General features: G+C 58.2%; 3 protein-coding genes across 4 annotated transcripts; 2 read left to right on the top strand and 1 right to left on the bottom strand.

The window, feature by feature from the left end:
• The first annotated feature begins 11 nt into the window (after positions 1–11).
• LOC308564302 (splicing factor C9orf78) lies at positions 12–6,096 on the top strand. 2 transcript variants are annotated; one of them, XM_081152326.1, is made up of 9 exons: positions 12–285; positions 615–674; positions 1,563–1,614; positions 1,743–1,813; positions 2,576–2,653; positions 3,174–3,371; positions 4,097–4,233; positions 4,343–4,441; positions 5,752–6,096. In XM_081152326.1, the coding sequence occupies exons 1-9, from the start codon at positions 203–205 to the stop codon at positions 5,841–5,843; spliced, it is 870 nt and encodes a 289-aa protein (XP_081008452.1). In that variant the 5' UTR covers positions 12–202; the 3' UTR covers positions 5,844–6,096. The 2 variants fall into 2 exon arrangements, with proteins under 2 accessions (XP_081008452.1, XP_081008453.1); XM_081152327.1 differs by having other exon boundaries at positions 128–280.
• A 1,229-nt stretch (positions 6,097–7,325) lies between these two features.
• On the top strand, positions 7,326–13,945 carry TOR1A (torsin family 1 member A). The gene is made up of 5 exons (XM_081150471.1): positions 7,326–7,617; positions 8,354–8,619; positions 10,503–10,678; positions 10,756–10,883; positions 13,370–13,945. The coding sequence occupies exons 1-5, from the start codon at positions 7,437–7,439 to the stop codon at positions 13,618–13,620; spliced, it is 1,002 nt and encodes a 333-aa protein (XP_081006597.1). The 5' UTR covers positions 7,326–7,436; the 3' UTR covers positions 13,621–13,945.
• A 1,651-nt stretch (positions 13,946–15,596) lies between these two features.
• On the bottom strand, positions 15,597–22,735 carry TOR1B (torsin family 1 member B). The gene is made up of 5 exons (XM_081150470.1): positions 22,491–22,735; positions 20,725–20,990; positions 19,138–19,313; positions 18,404–18,531; positions 15,597–17,605 (listed from the first exon to the last, which is right to left on the bottom strand). Exons 1-5 carry the CDS (start codon positions 22,684–22,686, stop codon positions 17,364–17,366), a joined length of 1,008 nt encoding a protein of 335 aa, XP_081006596.1. The 5' UTR covers positions 22,687–22,735; the 3' UTR covers positions 15,597–17,363.
• Positions 22,736–23,517: the final 782 nt, after the last annotated feature.

Genomic DNA, 23,517 nt, shown 5'->3' with positions numbered 1-23,517 from the left:
GGGCGGGGCCAGGAGGGGGCGGGGCCCGGCGGAGCGGGCTCTCTGACGGCACAGCTGCGCGCCGGATGCTAGCCCGGCCGCGGCGCGCAGGGCACTGCGGAACCGCGGGGGCGGGCCCTCTGACGCCACTGCTGTGCGCCGGAAGCAGGCGGGACCTCGGCGCAGCGGGGCCGCGGCTGGACCCTCCGGGGCCGGCGTCGCCATGCCGGTCACCGGGAAGGCTTTCCGCCGGCGCCGGGCCGACTCGGAGTCAGACGAAGATGAGCAGAACTCAGAAGAGGTTCGGTGCGTCTGGAGCGGGGTTTCCACTGGGCAGGGAAAGGGAAGCTGGCTTGGGGGCTCGGCACGGGCCAGGCGCCTCCTTGACAACTGGTAACTGTGAGCCGGTGGTGGTGTCCCCTGTGCGGACGAAGAAATGGGGGCTTCTAGGGATGAGGCCGCGTAATTGGAAGCGGTGCCCCCGGGGTGGGCAGTGGGTCTGAGTCCCCGCGGGTCCCGGCGCAGGGTGGCCTTCTGGACCCCGGCGCCCGCAGACGGCTGGGAGGCTGCTGGAGCTGCTGTTTGGCTGCGAGTTCCGCGGAGGGCCTCTCAACCTGTCCATCGCCCTTTTTCAGATTAAAACTGGAAGAGACCCGAGAGGTGCAGAACTTGAGGAAGAGGCCCAACGGAGTGAGGTGGGTACCGTGGGTGGGCCCGGAGGAGGAGGTGGGGCTGGCACACGCCCCCGCCCTGGGCGCTGCCACAGAATCTCTCCTGGGACACAGCTTCCACTACCCCGAAAGAGGCCCAGCGTTCTTTGAAAACCAGAGGTCCTGGTTCTTTTTAACCAGGAGGTGCCCTGAGCCGTGTGGGTCCTTAGGCTTGCTCCAGAGGTGCAGAAACAGGTCACTAACTCGTGTGAAAGCACAGTGATAAGAGTTTGGAAAGTTTTGAAAAGTATAATCAAGCAAATAAACAGCATCCGTCATTCTCCCGTCCAGGGTAACCACTGTTGTTAACACATAATGCTCTTTCCTGTCTGTGTTCCTTCTCGCTTTTGTAAAGAATAGTGAGAACTTTCATTCTGTGCTGTTTTCAGCTCATTGTGACACTGTGGACATTCACTCACGCTACCACAAGAATGTGCTGTAATTCAACTAATTCCCTATTTGAGGACCTGTGGGTCATTTTTGTAAATGTCCATCAAATAAAGCTACAGTAGTATTTCCCTACACTTGTCTTTAGCTTCATTTTCCCTGAAGACAAAAATCCTGGAAATGAGATTTCCAAGCCAAGATAATGCCAAATGGCTTTATAGAAAAGTTTACCTCTTCTCTCTCTCTCTCTCTCTCTCTCTCTCTCTCTCTCTCACACACACACACACACACACACACACACCAGCATCTAGAGTGCTTGTTGAGCCCTGTTTTAGTCTTGTAGGCTTTTCCAGCTGGCTTTGGTGCCCACCCCTCAAATGTCGCCCTGGCACTAATGTTTCAGTCTACAAACTTCCTGAACATTCTTCCTCATCTCTGAAACGTGCCATTCCTCTCTCCTTCCTTTTCCTTTTTCGTTTTTCTCAGTGCTGCGGCCCTGCTGGTGGGAGAGAAGGTACAAGAAGAGACCACTCTAGTGGTAAGTTGTGGGGTCATCCCCGGGCAGTGGGAAGATGTGGATGCTCTTCAGCGGATGATTGTGTTTTCTTAAGAAAATTCATTGCCATTATATAGATGTTTCTTCTCAGCCATATTTGCTTTCTACAGGATGATCCCTTTCAGATGAAGACAGGAGGTATGGTGGACATGAAGAAACTGAAGGAAAGGGGCAAAGATAAGTAAGTGTAGGACACGCTGAGATACCAATTCACCTGCAGCCCCTGCCAGGGTCTGTGTGCCCCCAGAGACTTGGAGCCTGCAGCAGTAGCTTTAGTGGGACATTTCCAAGTATCCGTTGTGCTTTGTAAACTATATATAGTTTAAAAACAGAAAACATGCCCGGCCAATGTGGCTCAGTGGTTGAATGTCGACCCAGGAACCAAGAGGTCACCGGTTTAATTCTTGATCAGGACACATGCCCCGGTTGCGGGTTTGATGCCCAGTAGGAGACTTACAGGAGGCGGCCGATCGATGATGTTTCGTTCTTACCGATGTTTCTGTGTCTCCCTTCCCCTTCCTCCCTCTTTCTACAATTCAATAAAAACATATTAAAAAATAAATTTAGAAAACAAAAATCTTAAAATTTAAAAAAAGAAAAAACCTCTTAAAAGTTAGCTTAGAGAAATGTGGGTATATCCTTTTGTAAAGGTTCATTGTTTACTGGAAGTTTTTTTTTCTTTTTAAAGAAAACATAACACAGTTATAAAAAATAATACATTCAAACAGTACAAAAGTAAAAAATTAAAGTATCTGCTAATTCCCCAGAGGAAGCTCCAAAAGCCAACCATTTGCTTGCATATATGTATTTTATTTACATCATATTTTGCCCCACCTATAAAGAGGATGTTACACTTTGTTGCCATGTACTCTTTTTATTGGTGTAACATAAAACTCGGCCTCACTGGGGTGTGGCTTTAAGGGTCTGTTTCACTGCCCCCCAGGATCAGCGAAGAGGAAGACCTCCACCTGGGGACGTCGTTTTCTGCGGAAACCAACCGAAGGGATGAAGACGCCGACATGTAGGTGCCAGGCTGGCTGTGGCGACGGGGGTGGCTGCGGCGGGTCGGTCTGAGATCATTAGCCACGGGTGGCATTTCTAGAGTAGCAGAGTTGGTCCCCCTGGGCCCACCTCTCAGGCTTGAGAACTTTGAAAAAGTCCGATAAGTTCTCTAAAAGTGATTCTTGAGATTTCAGATTCTTTGACTGGTAGTATTTCCCCAAAACATCACAGGGCTAAACACTAGACAGCCCACTTTTTGTCTTGGCCAACAAGGCTGTTAAACAAACAACGACCATTCTGTCTTCAAAGACAGAAGGGTGGGGCAGAATCTCATTATATAGGGTGTGCTTTAAGTTGCAAATTTTACCTTGATGCAAAAACTCGAGTTATTTTTATTTTTCTCACCTCTCCATGGACTGATGAAAACTTCATCTTGGACCATCACCACTCTATGGGCCAGTGTTGGGGACCACTAACTTAAAAGATGCCTATTGTGAGCTTCCTGCCCCTCCCTGAGGCCTGTGGGTTTCTTGTTTCAGGATGAAGTACATTGAGACAGAGCTGAAGAAGAGGAAAGGGATCGTGGAACACGAAGAACAGAAAGTAAAGCCCAAGAACGCAGAGGACTGTCTTTATGAGCTTCCTGAAAACATCCGCGTCTCCTCGGCAAAAAAGACGGAGGAGATGCTGTCCAACCAGATGCTGAGCGGCATCCCCGAGGTGGACCTGGGCATCGAGTACGTGTCCAACCACTGTCTTGCCTCTCCTGCCCCGGGGTGGAGGAGGAGCTCCCTGCTCTGCAGTTAAAAGTTCAGGGCACTGTTTCTTACCTGTCTCCTTGGAAACCCACATGAACTATGTTCTCTGGTGGGCTGAGATGGTTTTCCCTGGAGTTCCTCTGAAGAGTTGGGCAGAGTAGTTAGAGACACTTACAGGACCCTGGCTGCTGAAAGCCGGTGTTTGTTTTGATTTAGCCTTTGCTTCCAGCTCTTCAGCTGCTCCAGGAAGGCCCTTGTATTCCTCTGTTTTATTCCAGCAGGACCGATGTTAAAGGCTTAGCCACCCCATGACCCTCAGAACCCCTTTCTACCACAAAACATCTGCTCTAAAGGGGACTGTCGGGGAGGAAGTACACTGTCAGAATCATCTTTGGCTATAGCAGAAAGTTGAGAGACCTCTGGGTTCTCACCGCTTGCTGGCCTTTCTAGCTGAGCCTTAGTTAATTCTCTTCATTTCTGGAGGCTCAGTTTTCTCTTGATAGAAGGTAGTAAGTCCCGCATCTGCCACAGCTGTGAGACTCCAAGAGAATGTGACTGAAAGGGGTTGGTAAATGGTGCAGGGCTGTGGCCTGGGAAGGATGATTTTCTTATGCACTGGCCAGCTGCCAGCCTCGCCAGGCCCTTTCTTCTGAGGACCAGAGGTGTGTGATCTAATATGTGGCACGGCCCCTTTCTCCCCTTAGTGCTAAAATAAAAAATATCATTTCCACGGAGGATGCCAAGGCCCGCCTGCTGGCGGAGCAGCAGAACAAGAAGAAAGACAGCGAGACGTCCTTCGTGCCCACCAACATGGCAGTGAATTACGTGCAGCACAACCGATGTGAGCCTCTAGAAGCAGCCCCTCACCCTTTCCCAACCTGCCCCGCCCCATTGGTTTGAGGTCCCTGGGTTCCCGTGTTTGATGCATCTCCTGATCTCTTTTGGTCCAGTTTATCACGAAGAGCTCAATGCCCCCATACGGAGAAACAAAGAAGAGCCCAAAGCCCGTCCCTTGAGAGTGGGAGACACAGAGAAGCCAGAGCCTGATCGTGAGTACAACTGGGGCCTCAAGGCTGCCTGAAGTGGTCACATCATTCTGGGGCCCATGGAGGCAGGGTGGGAGTCGGCAGGGGTGGAGCTCGGGCTTCAGGGCCAGGGCATCTGGGTTTTAGTCCGTGCTCTGGGCCATGGCCTTGTGCCTTTCCCTTTGCAAACCTCAGTTTCCTCATCTATAAAATGGGAACAGTAATAAAACCTCCCACTTGGGGTTGCTCTGAGGATTCACTGGGCTATCAAATACTCAAAAAATTAGAAAATTTCAATAAACAAAAAGAAATGAAAATTTATTCATAATTTCATCACCCAAAGACAACCACCGTTAACATTTTTATGTATAACCTTTCAGACTTTTAAAATATTCATGCATAGGAAACACTGTATGTAACTTACCAGGATCTCACAGTGGTTTGCTCTCAGCAGCACGTAAATACATACTTTCTTTTTCAAGTGCCATGTCCTGTGCCATTGGAAAGAGAGATGTACTGTAGTCCCACCATTTCCCTTTGGTTGGGCGCCTGGGTGGTTTCCTGTTTTCCGTTTCAACACTGCTTTGGTGCCCATCTCGACTGCATCCACTGCATCGTGTCCTTAGGCTACACTCTGAGAAGTCACCAAATGGACCCCCAGTGGTGTGATGCTGATTTCTCCCTGCAGCAGCTGACAATGCCCCTTCCCACCTGCTACCCTGCACCCCCTGGCGTCACCCTTTTCATCAGCAATGGGATGATTCTAAGGAAATGCGGAATTTGTTGCAGCTTCTGAAAAGCCTCTGATTCTTCTTTCTTATCTGGGAAATTATTTTTTTAACATCTTGGTTTTGTAGTCTTTGATTTCCCAAGTGCTTTGTGTTAAACACGTGGTAAGCAAGGAGTTTGGAGTCACCAGACTTGGGTTCAACTCTCAGCCTAACTTGACTGTCCTGAGCAAGTCACCTAACCCTCTCCGAGCAGAGGTGGTAACGTGCCCGCTAGGATTAACATGATGGTCAAAGGAAGTCATGTCTAAAAGGGTTTAGCGCCGTGCCTGGTACACAGTCAGGCTCAAGGAAGCGTAGCTGCTACTGTCCAGCAAGTCGCTTGCTGGTGTCAGCATAGTTTGGCCGGCGCCCAGCTCCACCATGTGGACTCCACCATGTGTCTCTTAACATTCACTCAGTAACAGGTGCTTACTGAGGCCCTGCTGTTTCCCTTCACTAGGGCAGCCCTGGGGCTCCTGTGGCGAATGGGCCTTGCCCATGTGGACCCGAGGCCTGTCCCTGGCTTCCTGCACGGCAGACAGCTTTCCCCCTTTCCCTCCACAGGGTCCCCCCCTAACCGCAAGCGCCCCTCTAATGAGAAGGCCACGGATGACTATCACTATGAGAAGTTCAAGAAGATGAACAGACGGTACTGAGGGCGACGGGAGGGGAGGCCTGCGGGATGGGCTGTAAGTAGCCCTGTGCTTCACCCCTCACCCTGGGGGAGGCTCCTGGACAGACACCCGACCATTCCCAGCAGACAGTTCCCAGAACTGACTGTTAGCTGGCTGCTTACCTGCTGGGTTTTCAGGCTCTGAATTTGTAACCTTTTGAAACAAAACAATGTGTGGTTTTCTTATTGGGGGCAAACTATTCCTGCGAGCGTTATTAAATCCTGTTCCTAAATTGTTTGCTGTCTCTGAATGTGTGCCCGGCGCAGGAGGAAGGGCCGTGTGCAGGGCCCGCGGTGCCCTCGGAGTTGCGCTTCTGTTCTCGGTGATCTGTCTCCCCCGTGACCCGCGCTGGGTCAGAGATGTCCCTGCCCGCGGGCGGCAGGACCCAGGGCGGGGTCAGGGGACACGGGTGTTTTCTGACTTCACGGAGTTACCCGTTTCTTCCCGTTGGGAAGGGGCGTCGCCTGCGTCTCCGCGTCGCCGTCTCAGTGCGAGGTGAGCCCCGCGCCGGGCCGGCCGCGTCTCAGGCCGCGGGCGGCGCGCTCAGAGCCCCGGCGGCGGCTCCGGGCGGAACTGACCAGCGCCGCGCTCCCCGCAGGACCGACGCGCTCCTGTCGCGGGTCCGGGGCGGCCCCGGGCCCCGCTTTGGAGGAGCCGAGGGCGCAGCGCCCGTCAGGGGCGGACCCGCCCCCCCGCCTCGGCTTCTCCCGTGGGACGGGCGTCTCCCGCCCGGCGGGCGCGAGGGGGGCGCGGGTCCGGGCGAACTCGAGTCCCGGGCGGTCAGGGGCGCGGACAGGCAGGCCGGGCACCAGGCCCCGGAACACGCTTCTCCGCGTGAGGTGCGTGCCCGCCCCAAGCCCCGGGCCCGCGAACCGGGGAGCGGCACCGGGAAACCCCAGGAGTGGGGCGCCCGGCAGACCCGCCCAGTACCCCCGAGGCCGCCCGAGGCGTCAAACCACGGAGTCAGCAACAGCCGAGAGGAGCGGGAGCCGCGGCGGCCGGATGCGACGTGGGATCCCGGGTGAAGCCGGGCAAGGGCGAGGGCACCGCCCGGGCGAGTCTGTGCGTCCGCGGGCTCGCGTGCAGCAGCGCACAGCTGCTTCTAACGCAGGGGCGGTGTGCCCTCTGCACTGGCGCCTCCATTCTTCTGTAAATTAAACTGCTTTTAAAAAGGGGTGGCCCCGGCAGCTTCCGGCGCCCACCTCCCGGAAGCGGACAAGGGCTCTGCCCCTCACAAAGATGGCGGCGCGCTCATCGCGAAGAGGCCCACCCCTCACAAAGATGGAGTTGCTTGAGGCGCGAAGGGGCCGCCCCTCACAAAGATGGCGACGCGCTCATCTCGCAGAGGCCCGCCCCTCACAAAGATGGAGTTGCTTGAGGCGCGAGGGAGCCGCGCCCTCACAAAGATGGAGTTGCTTGAGGCGCGAAGGGGCCGCCCCTCACAAAGATGGCGGCGCCGACGTCACGAAGAGGTCCGCCCCGTGCAAAGATGGCGGCGGCGAAAGGGAGGAACCGGAAGCGCGGTCCGGCGGGTGCGCCGAAGGCTCCAGGGCGCGCGGGCGGAGGGGTCCGGGCATGAAGCTGGGCCGGGCCGCGCTGGGCCTGCTGCTGCTGGCGCCGTGGGCGGTGCGCGCGGTGGAGCCCATCAGCCTGGGGCTGGCCCTGGCCGGCGTCCTCACCAGCTACATCTCCTACCCGCGCCTCTACTGCTACTTCGCCGAGTGCTGCGGCCAGAAGCGGAGCCTCAGCCGGGAAGGTGGGTGGCGCGGGCGGGGGCCGGGGCCGGGGGCGGGCCCGGGGCGCAGGGAGCCGGGGCCTGGCTCCTGGGCCCCGGGAGACGCCGGCCTTTGGTCGGACCCTCGGGGCGGGGCTGCAGGCTGGGCGGCTTCAGCAGAAACGCGGGCGGGCGCGGTCTGTGAGCTCCAGCAGACAGTCCTGCGGCTTCCTGGCCGGAGACGGGACCGTGGCGACTCTTCCTTCCCGCGCCGACCCGGGAGGAGCAGAAATGGGGCCCGGGGTGCGCGCTGGGGGCGGGGGGGCGCGGTCCGGCTCGGGCTGTGGAATGGGCGGCACCAGCAGAGGGAGCCTCCTGGGCCCACCTGCCATCCCCCCCTCCCTGGGCCCACCTGCCATGCCCCCTCCTCCCAGCGCACCTGCCATCCTGGGCCCACCTGCCATCCCCCCCTCCCCGGGCCCACCTGCCATCCTGGGCCCACCTGCCATCCCCCCCTCCCCGGGCCCACCTGCCATCCCGGGCCCACCTGTCTCCCTGGGCCCACCTGCAATCCTGGGCCCACCTGCCTCCCCGGGCCCACCTGCCATCCGGGGCCCACCTGCCACCCTGGGCCAGGTGTTTACATACCTCTGCACTTCCCAAGGCGTTTGAGGAGCTTAGCTGGCTTTGCTGGCTTCCACGTGAGCCTGTGGACTAGGCTACGCTTTGCCTGCGGCGTGCCCCTGGCCACCTCCCTGACCGGCTCTGTTTTCCCCAGTGCTGGAGAAGGATCTGGACAGCAAGCTCTTTGGACAGCATCTTGCAAAGCGAGTCATCTTAAACGCCTTGTCTGGCTTCATAAGCAACCCGAAGCCCAAGAAACCGCTCACCCTCTCCCTACACGGGTGGACCGGCACCGGCAAAAATTTTGCCAGCAAGATCATCGCGGAGAATATCTACGAGGGTGGTCTGAACAGCCACTATGTGCACCTGTTTGTGGCCACGCTGCACTTTCCACACGCCTCCAACATCACGCTGTATAAGGCAAGCGCAGGAGTTCGCGATCCTTCCTGGGTGGTGCTCGGCTTGGGGTTTCTTGGTTGTGGGGTGGGATTTGGGAATTGCTTGATAAAGTGAGCCCTGAAAACGGCCACGGGCAGAAGTTACACAGGATTTTTGATGCACGGAGCAGTTACACTGTCAAACTTGGTTGTTTCCAAAACCAGGCCCAGTGCAGTGCTCATTTTAGTAAGTGGGTCATGGGAGTTTAAAGATGGACATGTTCAAATCCAACTTAAAGATCATCAAGTCAAACTCATTTTGTAAAAGAGGAAGTGTGTCTAGAGAGGCCTAAGTTTGCTTAACTGTAGTGCGGAAAACTGCATTTACTGTTTTGTGTCACTGCTTAACAGCTTGGGCTTTGGTGGCAGACACACCTGGGGCCCTGACTCTCACACCTACCAGCTGCATCAAAAGTTGCCTGACTGCCCTGAGACTTGGGTTCTTCATCTGTAAAATGGGGTGATGAAAATTCATGGTACCTGGCACATGAGTGTTCAAATAAGTGTTAACTGTCACTTTTTTAAATCTGTGTAACAGACCTGCAAGGTGGCAAGACTCTCAGCATTTAGCCCTCCCCCGTGTAAACACATTCTCCTCTTTTGCTTGACTGAACATGGTTTCCAGGATGTGGCGAGTTGGTCACCCTAGTTAGCATTCAGGCTCCACTACTTCTTAGCTGTGTGACTTTGGGCAAGTTACTTAACCTCTCTGTTTCTTAGTTTTCTCAGCTGTGAACTAGGGAATGCAGTAGTGTTCTATTGTGCACAACTTTGATGGGTTTTGGGGAGGTCACAATAAAATGTCATGTGAACAGTGCTTTGAACAGTGGCTGACCTGTAGTGGGTTCTCTGTTAGTGCCTGAAAACCGGGGTAGCAGAGTGGGGAACCTTGGCAGCTGGAGCCACGCAGATCTGAGCAAGTCCTTGTCTGAACAGTGGCTAGCTCTGGGGCCGTGCTCTCCTGGTTCCCCCTCTGAGGCTCCGCCGGCCTGGAATTATTGCTGGGGTCAGATAAGCACCGTGCAACATTGTAACCGGGGACAAGCACTGTGCAACATTGTAACCGGGGTTGGGGCAGCCAGGCGCCTACATTGTAACTTCCGGGGTCTCCTCAGAAGCAGCTTGGGGGGCGGATCTAGAAAAGCCCCCAAGCTCCAATTTCTGATTCCAAGGCCTTTCCTCCTCCTCATCTTGAGAGCTTAGTATTTATTCTAAGTACCTGAACATGTTCTTAGGGACTTTTTCTGTTTAAGCAGCACCTTCGGGCAGCCTTCCAGAAACTCGAGTGACTCGTGCCAAAGCGAGTTCTCTCAGCTCCATCGCCTCACTTAAGCAGGTGTCTTACTTCCCCCATCGGAAAGTTAGCACCGGCTCAGGGCTGCTCTAAGGACTGAAGGGCAGAATCGTCTCTTGGTCTCTGCTCTCTTTCTGGAGGGCTGGTATACACAGGAAATGTGTCAACGTTGCCATTTTAATGGCAAAGGACCAGCAACTAACTCAGTGCGGCAGCCTTGGGGTGGCATCTCACAGCCCGGGAATTGCCTATAATCTAGGTGGGGGGCTTTGGAATCGAGCAGGGTGGGGTTCAGATCCCAGTAATTTTATAGTCTTGGGCAAGTTGATTAAGCACTCTCTGCTTCAGTTTTCTCCTCTGTAAAATGGGTGACAGTGGGATTGTGGAAAGGAAAAAGAGCTGGTGAGTGTAAAGTTCTTAGCACAGAGGCGCGAGCACAGTGAGCGCTGGGTAAATGCAGCCGCTTAGAGGCAGTTGTGGTGTTGATAGTGCTCGGGTTGGGTGTGAGAATTACGCTTGCTGAGAACTTTGTATTTATTGTGTGTGTGCCTCCCCCCCCCCCCCGCATTCAGGATCAGCTACAGCTGTGGGTCCGCGGCAACGTGAGTGCCTGCGCCAGGTCCATCTTCATATTTGATGAGATGGACAAGATGCACGCGGGCCTCATAGACGCCATCAAGCCCTTCCTGGACTATTACGACCACGTGGATGGCGTCTCCTATCAGAAAGCCATCTTCATATTCCTCAGGTACGTGCGGGACGAGACGGGACCGAAGAGCTCGGGGCCTGGCCTGTGGGCCCTCACTCACTGCCCTGACCTTGTAGCAATGCCGGGGCCGAGAGGATCACCGAGGTGGCTTTAGATTTCTGGAGAAGCGGGAGGCAGAGGGAGGACATCAAGCTCAGAGACATAGAGCACGCCTTGTCAGCGTCGGCCTTCAACAACAAGAACAGTAAGTCCAGGGGCCACCCCAAGTGTCGATCCCACACCCCCACCCCCACCGCCACCCCTGGAGCTGGCCGGGCCGCACGTGCTCAGGGCCTCGCAGAGCCTTCCTGAGCGGAGTCTGCGTAGGAAGGGGGGACACTGGGTCGTGGAGCCCTGAACCTGAGCTCGGGTTTTCCTCAGCTCCGTTGTTTCCTTAGTAGAGGAAAGCAGGCGGTGAGAGGATGGCTGCCGCGGGCGCCTCCGGAGGAGATGGCTCATTAGGGCCCCTTCTTTCCTTGCGTCGCCCTAGAGCTCTGAGGTTCTGTGCCGGGGACTAACTGCCAAACAGTGGCGGGCGGGGCCGGTGTCCTGCGCTGAGCACGGCGCAGAGCCCTCTACCTGCATCTCTCCTGTCATCCTCACAGGAACCTCATGGGGTGGAAGCTGTTTATTATGGTCCCATGTCACAGATGAGGAAGCTGGGGGCTCAGGGTGGTGGAGGGGTGGTGAGGTGTCGGGTTAGGGTGCCTTTTGCAGGCAGAAACAATAAGGTTTCCTAAAGGATTGTGGATAGAAATGAGAGAGACGAACCCAGGATCTGGCTTAGCATTTGGAAGGGTGGCACTGCTATTCAGGTGGACAGACTACGGAGCCTCAGGTTTGTGGGGAAGATGGGCGAGTTCATGAGTGGTGACACGGTGGCAGCGTCCAGGCAGAGATGAGGAGCCGACGGCTGGATTTCGGGGGAAGCTTCAGGGGCATCATGCTGAGGATACAAATGGGGAGGGTCCGTGGATGGTCTCTGAAGCCGTGAGACTGTCCGAGGTCACCTGTTCCCAGCACGCTCGTCCTGGGGCTTTGTGGGGGCTGTTCCTTGTTCAGACTCTGCCTGGAGGTCACCTCAGCCAGGCCTTGCCCGACCGCCTCCTGCTCTCCTCGCAGCCGCTCGCCCCTGGCGTCATCTGAACTTGGCTCTTGACTGGCTTGCTGGGGCTGCTCCGCCGTGAGCCGCAGGAGGCCTTGTCTGCCCGGCCCTGTCCTTTGTTCCCAGGGCCTGGGTCTGCCTGGCCCAGAGTAGGCCTGGGGAGGGGAGCGAGGATTGTCCCATCACTGCTTGGGGGTCAGTGTTCTTTCCCTGGACCTCAGGCTCCACCCCGCTTTGGCAGCCAGGTGTGTGTTGAGCACCAGTTGTGTGCAAAGCGCGGTTGGCAAAGAAAAGCTCGACCCCCTGCTGTGAAGTTGGGGTTTGCGAGGAGTATGTATAAGGTCCGCTCGCACAGACTCCTTCCAGCCACAGCCTGAGTGTGTGTTGATGAGCTGGCTCTTGGGGAGCCCCAGAGGGCGGCGCTGGTCTCCAGGGGAGCTGGCCCGGATGAGAGGGGGCAGAGGGCTGGAGGCCGGCGCAGTCAGCCCCTGTAGCGAAGCCTCCAGAGGATGGGGCTTGGGGAGCTCCCGGGTCGGGACAGGCAGAGGTACTGGGGTTACAGAGTGCTCCCCGGTACTTCCAGTGTCCACATGGCAGCACAGTCATCACCACCTACGGACTGTATGTCTGAGTCGCTTCCCTCTGGCTGTTCCTCAGTTACGTCATCTTGTGATAAACGGGTGATTTAGTAAGTTAAAGGTCTCTGGGTCCTGTGAGCCGCTCTAGCAGATCGGTCAAACCCGAGGAGGGGGTCACAGGAGCCTCCATGGTCACTCAGTTCACGTGACGCCTGGACTTGCAGCTGGCGGAAGTGGGGGTGCCAAGCCTTCCATTGTGGGATCTAATGCCGGCCCCAGGTAGACTGTGTCAGCAGGGACTTGAGTTGTAGGACACCAGCTGGTGTGGGGGAGTCGCTTGGTGTGAAAAGCCCCTCACGTCAGAACTCGGGTCCGATCCGGAGCAAGATGGAGGCCAGAGGAGAGTAGCAGAGCGGGAGGGGCGTCCAGTGGGCACTGTGGCGTCTCAGGACGGAGCGGGGGCTGGGTCCAGAGGCCCGGAGGCTGGGAGGGGGCATGACTGGGTGGGTGCAGAGCCACCCTCTGCCCGGGGACGTCAGGCGTTCTCAGAGGGTCCTGACTTGTGGACCCCAAATGCTCCGTCCGGGATGGACGTGCGGGGCAGCGGCCCTGGTTCCAACCCTGTTGCTGGTCCAGCTTCTGAAACTGGTGAGTCGAGTTTCCAGGGTGAAGGAGCATCTGCTCGCTCCCCGGGACTCCTCACCGCTCCTTCTTCCAGCCTGTGCATCGCTCCTTCCCTCTCGGCCTCTGCTTGGTGCAGCCCCAGGCACTAGGGGGTGGTGGCCTCTGTCCCAGTTCAGATCCCCGAGTGACCTTGAAAGGTAGCCCCGGAGCCATGTCACGAGGTTCACCCCTCCCACGGTCACAGCACCTGCCCTTTGCTTTTGTAGCTGTCAGGTCACACCTCCTGCCTCACTGGGTGGGAGCTGCGGGGCAGGCGGGCCTCCGCCTCCAGCCTGGACAGGGTGGGGGGCGGGGGCATGGCTGACACCCCCCTTCCCCTCGCAGGCGGCTTCTGGCACAGCAGCCTGATCGACCGAAACCTCATCGACTACTTTGTCCCGTTCCTCCCGCTGGAGTACAAACACCTGAAAATGTGCATCCGCGTGGAGATGCGGGCCCGCGGCTACGACGTGGACGAGGGCCTCGTCACCAGGGTGGCCGACGAGATGACCTTCTTCCCCCGAGAGGAGAGGGTCTTCTCGGACAAGGGCTGCAAAACCGTGTTCACCAAGTTGGACTATTACTATGACGACTGACGGCCGGGAGCCCGCCGCTGGGAAGCTGTGGGACCGTCCCGCCTCCCGGGATTCTGTCCCCAGGCCAGCATCTCCGGGCCTCGGGCTCATCCGGCGCAGCCTCAGGCCGTCTCCTCACTGGTGGTGGCCTCGGAGCAGCCCCGGCGCCTTCAGGAAGGAGGTGGCCTCCCTCGGCCCACTCGGATCAGGGCTCATGATTTTTTAAAAATCATGTTTTAAAGTCAAGCATTTCTGTTTTCAAGGAAAGATGAAAAAATTTTACTGAAAATGTGAAATTTTACTTAAAATGGTTTTTAACATTCCGAGAAACTTTTCAGACTCTCAATGCTGGCTTTGTGTGGTTTTTCAAGTCCCTGTCATTGTCACACACACCGTGACATCTTTGCTGCAAAGAGCCCCGAGTCCTTGGCACGTGTCCGCAGGTGGGGACCGAGGCTGAGCGGTGCCCAGGCCCGTCACAGGCAGCCATCGCGAGGGGCAGCGCAGTGTTCAGACGACAGGACGCGGGCAGAAGAAGACACAGGCACGTCACAGAGGAGCCTGCAGTGTCCTTCCCAGGAGTCTTCCTCGTAGCCCTGCGACACTTGTCAGTTTCCCTGAAGGAAAGTTCCGGCTCATCGCGGGCCAGCTGGTGAGCTGGCCGAGAAGACCCCCTGCCTCCCATTCCCCAGGGAGCTGCGTACTCGGGCAGGTTTTGCCATATTTTTAAAAACCTTATTTATTATTACTTCCTGTGTTTAATTAGAACTCCCAATATCTCCTGGGAGAGCTTAGCTGCCCCCCCCCCACCCGAGGATGCTGAGGACAGTTTTTTACTCATGCCAGCAGCTACCATCTTACCTTAAAACTAGTTTGATTCATTGTCGAAGGAGAAAATCCCCTCCCCGTAGCCTTACCTGCTTAAGCTATGAATGAAGCCCTGGCAGGAGCAGGCCAGGCCGAGTCACACGGAGTCCAACGCAGAGACCAAGGATCCCGGGACCGCGCGGCTCCTCGCCCAGCTTGGGGTGTTGCACACCGTGGTGGGGCTCATGGGGCTCAGTCCGGAGGTGCCAGGCAGGAGGGTGGAGCACTGCAGACTAAACTTACCTTGTTGTGAACTCTCCAGGACACCCACAAACAGGCGGGGCTCCTGGGGTGTGAGTGCCAGAGCCGTGCTCACGGGGACAGGTCTCAGCAGGCACAGGTGGGTCAACAGCCTGGCTGCTGGGCTGGCATAGGCCCCCGTGGCCGCACGGCTGCTAGGCCTGTACACAGGCTCCTTCGGCGCCCGGCCCCCCAGGGCAGCTCTCCATGGTGCTGAGTTCTGGACGTTGAGCCTGGGCAGGGCTGTTGTCAGGGCTCGTGCCCGGGCTGCGGGCTCCGTCCCCAGTAGGGGGCGAGCAGGAGGCAGCCGATCTTTCTATGTCTCTCTCCCTTCCTCTCTCTCCGAAATCAATAAAAATATATTAACAAAAAAACCATTTAAAGAAATGAGGGGAGTGGGGGCAGTGATGGTGGAGGTGTGAACTCCCCGGAAAGCCCGCCAGCTCCTCCGCTGCCTCGCTGATGGGTGAGGCCAGACGGGCACTGAGCTGAGGTCTGGGTAACAGCTAGGATTTCACCGCCGGTCCTGGGCGGGAAGACCTGGCCGTGTTTCCTGCTCTGCCGCCGGCCTTGCTCAGCCGAATGCCCGCAGTCCCGTTTCCCCAAGTCTCGGTCCCCTTCCTCCGGTCATCTGAGAGTGCATTAGAAGTCCAGCTCTTTCTGATACTATCTCCACCCGAGAAAATACGACGGGAGCACAGCCCACCATCTAACCCAGTTTGACTTTGTACCTGGGGACATCAGCCTCTAAGGTGCGACGCACACAGACCGCCACCCGGCACGTCCCGGGCACAGAGCCCAGCATCTGAGTTATGGAAGAGCCTTTATTCCAAGCTCAAACTTCCCAGCTACCAAATACACAAACTAGGGAAAAAGTTGCAGACGGCATCTCACATGATAAAATTCTGGCTTTATTATTTCATATTCATCAGGTCAATTCAAGCTCCGTCTACATCTCGTCCCCGAGCTGGGGAGTGGGGGGCGAGGGGGCTGGGCCATGGCCAACCGAGGCGTTTTCAAGTTACAGATCGTTCATAGCCCAAGGGCGGCCAACGCTGTTGAGTTGACTGCATCATGGCAAACAGAAAACCTTGTCTCCTCCGGACCAGACACCCAAAAGCTTAGCTCCAACTTGACCATTTGTACTAAAATTTAAGCATCACTTTGGCATTTGTAAAGGACTCGTGTGACCCTCAGTAGAGCCTCCATGTCATAACAATACTCATCCCCCCACACCTGCATGAAAAGGCTGTCGTCATCACGCCTGCAGCCCCACTGCAGCCGCTGGGCAGACGGCCCACGGCCCATGCCAGCTGGAACCGTCTGCTTTCCCAACGACCGGAGCAGCCCAGCCGGCACTGCCACAGGGTGTCGCTGTCGGGAGACACCAGGACCAGCCACAACCTCAGCCTGGCCTGCTTTGTTCAGTAATTGTGGCCAAAGTCACCACTCGGGTAACAATAAATTACACCCTTTGTTTTCAGTTTCTGAAAAAGTACAGGCAATTGTTCCATATGTGTCCTTCCCGTGTTTTAAAATAAGCAATGTCCTAGACGTGTGTCCTCTAAGATTCAGACGTAAAAACATTATAAAGATACACACACCCTTGCGGCTGGCGTGGCTCGGTGACTGAGCATCTGCCCACGCACCGGGAGGTCACGGCCGGGCCCCCATCAGGGCCCGGGCCCGGGGGTCCGGCTGGACCCCCAGCAGGGGGCGCGCAGGAGGCAGCCCACGGATGGCTCGCTCATCGCTGATGTTTCTCTCTCTCCTCCCTCTCCTTTCCTCTTTGAAGTAAACAAAAACATATTTAAAATATAGAAACTCTAGTGTTTCTCGTGTGCGATGCTTCCACTTTGGCAACACAGAATCTGCAAGCCGACCCCTCGGTCTGGGCGTGTCATCCTCAGAGAGGAGCATGTCCTCGGCTGTCAATCGGTTCTGTGGGACAGAGCGAGACCGACCCGCCTATAAACTGTAGTAGACAAACATTTCACTGCTCAAATTCAAAACCAACACTCTCGCTCCGGTTCGACTCTAGGGGTGACTTGGGGGGGGGGTAGCCAGTGGTTGCTGACGCTCAGTAGGAGCCACAGGGAGAGGTATGCGGAGGGCTCCACAAGCAGCCAGAGCAACGGCCAGACTGCGAGGTCCCGTCCGCCACGGTCTGTCGCGTAGGCCGGGACGGAGCCCCCGGCCACGTCCTCCCCCGGCCGCTGCCTGCGGGGCACGCCGTGTGCGAGGAAGAACCAGAGGGGAGCAGGTTTCCGGCAGGTGGAGACCTAGTGCTCCCAGCGAGCAGCAGGCCCCGAACTCCAGGACAGACAGCAGCTCCTGGGGTCGGACAGTCCCGGGTCTCCCGCAGACCACTGCTTCCAGGCACTTCTGTCCGGGCGGCAGGGGGCGGGGGAGGGGGCGGGTATAAAAGTTCATCTCCAACCGCAACAGCAGCTGTATGGCTACAATGTTGCAAAGTGGTAAGTGCACTTGGCAGGTTAGTGGCTCATCAAAAAATCAACTCTTAGAAACTCCTAGATCCTGAGGGTCCACAGGTGCAAATGTGCAAACCCCGGGGGAGGGGGGGTCTTCAAAGTGCTCCCGAGAGGCGGGCCTGGCTCACTGAGCCCCCGCGCACCTCCCGCCGGCTCGGACGGCGGTCAGTGAAAGTCCAGCCGCGACTGCACGGTCTTGCAGCCCCTGTCTGAGTAGATTTTCTCCTCTTTGGGGAAAAACGTGATTTCCTCCGTGACCCTGGTGACGATGTCTTCGTTCACGGGGGAGCCGCGGGCGCGCATCTCCGCCCGCACACACATCTTCACGTGCGTGTACTCCAGGGGCAAGAAGGGGACGAAGTAGTCGATGAGGTTCCTGTCTATGAGTCTGCTGTGCCACAGGCCGCCTGCAAACAGGAGCCCGTCCCGGTCACCGGCGGAGCCCCCGCTCCGGCCCGCTAAGCCCGACCCCGGTCACCCTCCACGCCTGTACCCCTGAAATCCCCCCCACTGCTAGGACCCCCTGTAATTTTTTTCTCTGATGGGGTCATTCTGTTTGAAATTCTTCCTGTCAAGCATGTAACACGTCTGATGCAAGGCCCGGGCGGCTGCCCGTCGCTGGCCTCTAGAGAACGTCGGCCTAGGAAAGGTCCAGGCCTACGGAGAACTTCTATAAGGACTGACTTGAGCCAAACATGACTAGAAGCAGGGTCTCAGCAGAGTAAGAAGGTGCCTCCAGGACGGCAGTTGTGTAGTTTCTCTTGTGCATTTAGAATTGAGAGGAAACGTATGAGGGCGAGGGAAGGTGGGAGCGGCCGGGGGATGTCGGCAAGAGGACTGCATGCTCCCGGGGGGCGGCCACGCCTTTGAGGGGGCTGAGAGACAGGGTCACTCCAGCTTCCAAAGGTGTGTGAGCAGCGATGCCAGGGACAGGGACGGGGACAGGGACAGGGCTGGCTTAAAGCAAAGACAAGTCTTTTCCTAAAGAAGCCACGCACCTGGGGCGTGGCCGCCCACCAGGACCTGCCCAGCTGGGAATTCACCCTCAGCTCACCCTGTGAGGTCACCTTCCCAGAGCCCCCGAGAGACGCCCTAAGAAAGTCCCTGGTTCAGCAAAGCCGGCGGGCCAGCGGCCGCTGCGGCCTCCTGAGGCGGAGGCGGGGCGGCCCTGCTGGCAGGGTGAGGCCGTGGCCTGCGGGACTCACTGTGCTTGTTGTTGAAGACGCCCACAGACAGCATGGGCTCCAGGTCGCTCAGCTGGATGTCCTCTCTCTTCCGTCCTGACCGCCAGAACTCCAGGGCCTTCTTCGTTATGAGGTCCCCGCCGGCATTGCTGAGTGTGCCCGAGGAACAAAGATTAAAACCACATATTAAGACGCCGCGTCTAGGGTGTGGGGGGCAGGAGAGGGTAGAAAGGGAGAGATGGTGACAGAAGCAGACTTGGCTGGCGGCGGCGAACACACAGTGCAGACGCGGGTGACGCGTATAGGACTGTACCCCGAAACCTATCTGATTTTATTAACCAGCTCACCCCAGTAAATTCAATTTTTAAAAAGCGATTCTGGGTCTAACCAGGAAGCATACCTGCTCTAAGGTTTGTACGTAACCAGGGAATATTGACTGAGGCTACTGGACAGGGGACAAGCAGCGTCTGCCCGCGAGGGGCAGTGGCCGCTATGCGACGTGGCCGCTCCACTGGGAACAACACATGCAGGCAGTGAGCTCGCCTGCTGTCAGCCACGGGATAATCCACGTTCCCCTGCCCCGTCTCTGCCACGCCGACACCCGCAACCCGCGATAAGAGAAATCAGGATGCCGCTTTCACAGGCTGGCGCCTTTGTCCCGGGGGAACGAGATGCAGACGGTCGCTGGCACCTTGCTCTAGCCCTGGGAGGACGCAGGCGGGCGCGTGTGCCCCCGGAACCCACTTCCCACCAACCTGAGGAAGATGAAGATGGCCTTGCGGTAAGACACGCCGTCCACCTGCTCGTAGTAGTCCAGGAAGGGCGTGATGGAGTCAACGATCCCGGGGTGCAGCTTGTCCATCTCGTCAAAGATGAACACCGAGTTCGCACAGGCGCTCACGTTACCCCGGATCCAACTCCGCAGCTGGTCCTGGGTCAACCACAATAGAAACAGGATGCGGGGGCGCGAAGGCCGGGCCGCCCTGCGCCTCGTGCTCGGGAGGGGAGCCAGAGCGTCCCAGGGTTTAACAGAGCTCGCTGACATCCGCTCCCGGGGGACAGCTTCTCCAACACACCATCAAAAGTGGAAACTAGTAGAGAGGCGGGTGCTCGAGTGGACAGAAGTTTCTTCTGAACTCGAATGATGTGCTAAGGGTCACCTTTTAAAAGGATGAGATGGCCCGGCCAGCGAGGCTCAGCAGCTGAGCATTGACCCGTGAACCAGGAGGTCACAGTCCGATTCCCGGTCAGGGCACAGGCCCGGGTTGCGGGCTCGATCCCCGTAGGGGGCATGCGGGAGGCAGCCGATCGATGGCTCTCATCATTGACGTTTCTCTCTCTCGCCCTCTCCCTTCCTCTCTCTCTGAAATCAATAAAAAATTTTTAAAAAAAATAAAGAAAAAAGACACATGAATGTTTATCACTTCACTGTGAACAAACCCACAACCTTCACGTCACCGTGGGCTGAAGCCTCAGCTCTCCCAGGCACCCCGAGGAGCACGAACCGGGGGGAGCTCGCAGGGCCCCTTTCCTGGTGGCCTGAACAGAGGAGCCAGACCACATGTGGCACAAAGCATCTGTCCCCAGGCTTTCTCGAAACAAACAAAAAGACACCCAAGTGGCAAGCCCTCAGCCCCCAAAATGCGAAAGGCTCCAGAGGCAGCCCCGCTCTCCCTGCACCACGAGAGCCGCAGGGAGGCTCCCTCCTTTCTGAAGCCTTTCCGGCCCCTGGACGGCCTCTCTCGCTTTCTCCCTCGCTTCAGTTTCAGTTTCTCTCTTCAGTCCCCACCTACCAGCAGGAATATTAACCTTTACATGGAGGACACTCATTTACATGGGAGCCGGCTGCAGAGATGAATGCAAGCTGAAGGGGGGGGGGGCACAGACCCTCTAGTCTCGGCGGCTAGAGGCAGGGGCGAGGCTGCACCCCAGGCACGAGCCCTGAGGGAAGGTGGCCGAGGTCATTTATTGTTTAGGACCCTTCAACCAAGGGCCGCGAGGGGAACGCGCCCATTCACTGCAGAAAGTGGCCACCCTGGGACTGGAAGTTGGGAGATTTGCTACCAGGTCACAAAGACCGGAAGGAGCAAGTCGCCTCGCCTCTCTAGCCTCCACCTTTCAAGGGAAATATCATCTACGCCGCTGTATTATTTTGGGATCAAGGGAGGGAAAGGCTGTAGGGGGAACTCTGCAAATGGCCAAGGGTCTCAGGGGTGAGCGCGCCCTAACCCAGCGGGGCCCGGGGCTGCGGGAGCGGGAACAAGACAAGAGGAGGCTGGAGTTAGTAGACAGGTGGCCCAGAGGAGCGGCGGGCGGGCGGGCGGGAAGCAGGGCTCCCTTACCTGGTACAGTTGTGATTTCTGCTCATGAGGGAAGTGCAGGGTCGACACAAACAGGTGGACGAACTTGCTCTTCAGGCCTCTCTCGTGCAAGTTTGTAGCCACAATCTGGCTCACAAAGTTCTTGCCGGTGCCGGCCCAGCCGTGCAAGGAGAGAGTCAGCGGCTTCTTGGGGTCTTTGTTGCTCTGGAAGCTCCTCAGTGCCCTGAGAATCACCTCCGTGGCCAGGTGCTGCCCGAACAGCTTCTCCTGCAGCTCCAGCTTGAGGGCTGCAGGAGCCAGCCGAGGACAGAAGAGAAACGCACGTTAAACATGCTCCCGAGCCCAGCGGCGCGGCTCAGGGGTTGAGCATCGACCTAGGATCCAGGAGATTCCACCCGGTTCCATCCCGGGTCAGGGCACATGCTGGGGTTGCGGGCTCGATCCCCAGCAGGGGGCGTGCAAGAGGCAGCTGATCAATAACTCTCTCATCACTGATCTTTCTATCTTTTTCTCTCTCTCTCCCTCTCCCTTCCTCTCTCTGAAATCAATAAAAATATATATTTTTTTAAAAAAACACGCGCCAGAGAGGCTGCACCTTCCCTAGCTGGCCACAGAGGCACAGAGTGGCAAGAGGTCCGGCAGGGTCTCCGCCAACCCACAGGGCCGGCACTGAAGCGGAGCCACGGGCTGCAGTCACAGGATGCACTAGACAGATGGGTGTCCCCCTCGACACTCGTGTCTGACAGGGAAGCTAAAGACGTCCGTCCATCCAAGGATCAGCAGTGTCTTCGCTGAGCTGCACGTCATTTCCCCAGCCACCCCTGCCGGCTTGTATGAAAACCAAGGGCCCAATGTGGGTGTTGCGAGTGGACCCTGAACATCTGAAAACTGCTTAAAAGGGTCGAGGTGGCGCAGAAGGGCTGACCAGCTACTCTCAGTTCCTTCTCACTGTGACCCCAAGGGGTCTGAACACTGAGACAGGGACCCGGGCAGAGCCCCACGATCTGGAGAATGTCTCCCAAGTGTGGCCCAAAAAGGGGCCGCATACTAACCTGCAAGCTCCAGGGAGGCCTGAGGGGCAGCCTTCCAAACTCAGAGACCGAAAGTAGCCCCATAGGGTGGGTCTGAAATCGAAACTTCCCAACTAAAGGCGAGGCCCGCTGGGTGGTCCTGTCCTAGGCCTGCATCTTTTGGACAAAGTTCAGTCTTTACCTTTGACTGAGCCCATCTGCTGTCTTTTTGCATCTGCCAAAACCCACCTCTGGGAGGTGGGGGTACTTTCCTTTTCCCGGGACCCTCCCTGCGCCGAGCAGACGCTGCAGATCCTCCGGGTGTTACTGTTACCAGGTGAGCTGCCGGCGGCCGCCCTGTACCCAGGGGCGTCAGCGGCGCGCGTCTAGTTCAGTTTACTTTGTATCCGACCCCGGGGGTTTCCCGCTCTGCCCCCTCCCGCCTCCCGGACGAGGCAGTCAGAGGAGTTCGAGGAATTCACTTTCGTTTTACCCCTGAACTCGGATGCATGAAGAAAGGGGCGCAGCTGCCATTTCCCGGAACAGGCTCTCGGTCCCCGGGACTCTGCCGCGCGGCTCCTGGCAGTTGGGCTCAAACTCGCTCTTACAGGTGGGACGGTGCTAACGGGGGCAGAAGGCGCGGCTCCCGGGCGGGGGCCCCCGTCCTCCCCGCGCCTCGGTGCGCGCCCCTGTCCCGCGCCCGTGGGGGCCCGTCCCGCGCCCGAGGGGACCCGTCCCGCGCCCGAGGGGCCCGCCCCGCGCGCCGCGCCCGCCTACCCGTCGCGTTGAGCGGCCGCTGCAGGCAGCACTCGGCCAGGCGACAGTACACGTCGTTGTAGGACAGGAAGCCCGTGAGCAGGGACGCGGCCCCGACGGCGACGGCCACGCTCACGGGCTCGATCGCCGCCACTGCCCGCGCCGCCAGCAGCAGCCACAGCGCCGCGCGGCCCCCGAGCCCCCCGGCCGCCCGCATCGCCCCTCGCAGCCGCCGTCCGCCGGTCCCGCGCGCACCGCGGCCGCTCCACCCCGGGTCGGGGGCGCGGCGTCACTTCCGCCCGGAGACCCGCCCCCCGGGGCGTGGCCCCCGCGCAGCCACCCCGGGAGCGGAGCGGGACGCCGGCGACTCCCGCCCGGCTCTTCCGGTTCCGCGTCTCCGTAGCCGCGTCTCAGGGTCCCCGCGCCCCGGTTTTCTCCCCGCCGCCCCCTCTGGGCTGCGCGGGGGACGCGCCGCCGACGAGCCCGTCCGTCCCCTCAGCTGCGCCGGGCGGGCCCCTGCGGGGTGCCGGGTGCCGGGTGCTGGGTGCTGGGTGCCGGGTCCTGGGTACTGGGTGCCAGGTGCCGGGTGCTAGGTGCTGGGTATTGGGTGCCAGGTGCTGGATACTGGGTGCCGGGTACTGGGTGCCGGGGTGCTGGATACTGGGTGCTAGGTACTGGGTGCCAGGTGCTGGATACTGGGTGCTAGGTACTGTGTGCCGGGTGCTGGATACTGGGTTCCGGGGTGCTAGGTGCTGGGTACTGGGTGCCGGGTGCTGGGATACTGGGTGCTAGGTACTGGGTGCTGGGTGCTGGATACTGGGTGCCGGGTACTGGGTGCCGGGTGCTGGGATACTGGGTGCTAGGTACTGGGTGCCGGGTGCTGGAATACTGGGTGCTAGGTACTGGGTGCCGGGTGCTGGATACTGGGTGCCGGGTGCTGGGTGCCGGCTGCGGGAGAGCGGGCCGCCCTCCGGAGCGCCCGGCCCGGGGAGGCAGTCCCTGTGGCTGCTGGGTTTAGGGAGGAGGCTGCTGCGTGGTCCAGGCGCCC

Source organism: Miniopterus schreibersii (genome assembly GCF_964146895.1).
Source record: "Miniopterus schreibersii genome assembly, chromosome: 11".
In the NCBI taxonomy this organism is placed as follows: domain Eukaryota; kingdom Metazoa; phylum Chordata; class Mammalia; order Chiroptera; family Miniopteridae; genus Miniopterus; species Miniopterus schreibersii.
The sequence above is the reverse complement of the archived record's forward strand: the minus strand, read 5'-3'. Positions and strand labels throughout refer to the sequence as shown.

Coding starts and splice junctions, on each gene's coding strand:
- LOC308564302 (XM_081152326.1), top strand. CDS start 203: ATGCCGGTCACCGGGAAGGCTTTCCGCCGGCGCCGGGCCGACTCGGAG. Junction 3,372..4,096: donor GAGGTGGACCTGGGCATCGA/GTACGTGTCCAA, acceptor TTCTCCCCTTAG/TGCTAAAATAAAAAATATCA. Junction 4,442..5,751: donor AGAGAAGCCAGAGCCTGATC/GTGAGTACAACT, acceptor TTCCCTCCACAG/GGTCCCCCCCTAACCGCAAG.
- TOR1A (XM_081150471.1), top strand. CDS start 7,437: ATGAAGCTGGGCCGGGCCGCGCTGGGCCTGCTGCTGCTGGCGCCGTGG. Junction 8,620..10,502: donor CCAACATCACGCTGTATAAG/GCAAGCGCAGGA, acceptor CCCCGCATTCAG/GATCAGCTACAGCTGTGGGT. Junction 10,679..10,755: donor GCCATCTTCATATTCCTCAG/GTACGTGCGGGA, acceptor CTGACCTTGTAG/CAATGCCGGGGCCGAGAGGA.
- TOR1B (XM_081150470.1), bottom strand. CDS start 22,686: ATGCGGGCGGCCGGGGGGCTCGGGGGCCGCGCGGCGCTGTGGCTGCTG. Junction 19,314..20,724: donor AGAAATCACAACTGTACCAG/GTAAGGGAGCCC, acceptor TGGTTGACCCAG/GACCAGCTGCGGAGTTGGAT. Junction 17,606..18,403: donor CGTCTTCAACAACAAGCACA/GTGAGTCCCGCA, acceptor TCCTGTTTGCAG/GCGGCCTGTGGCACAGCAGA.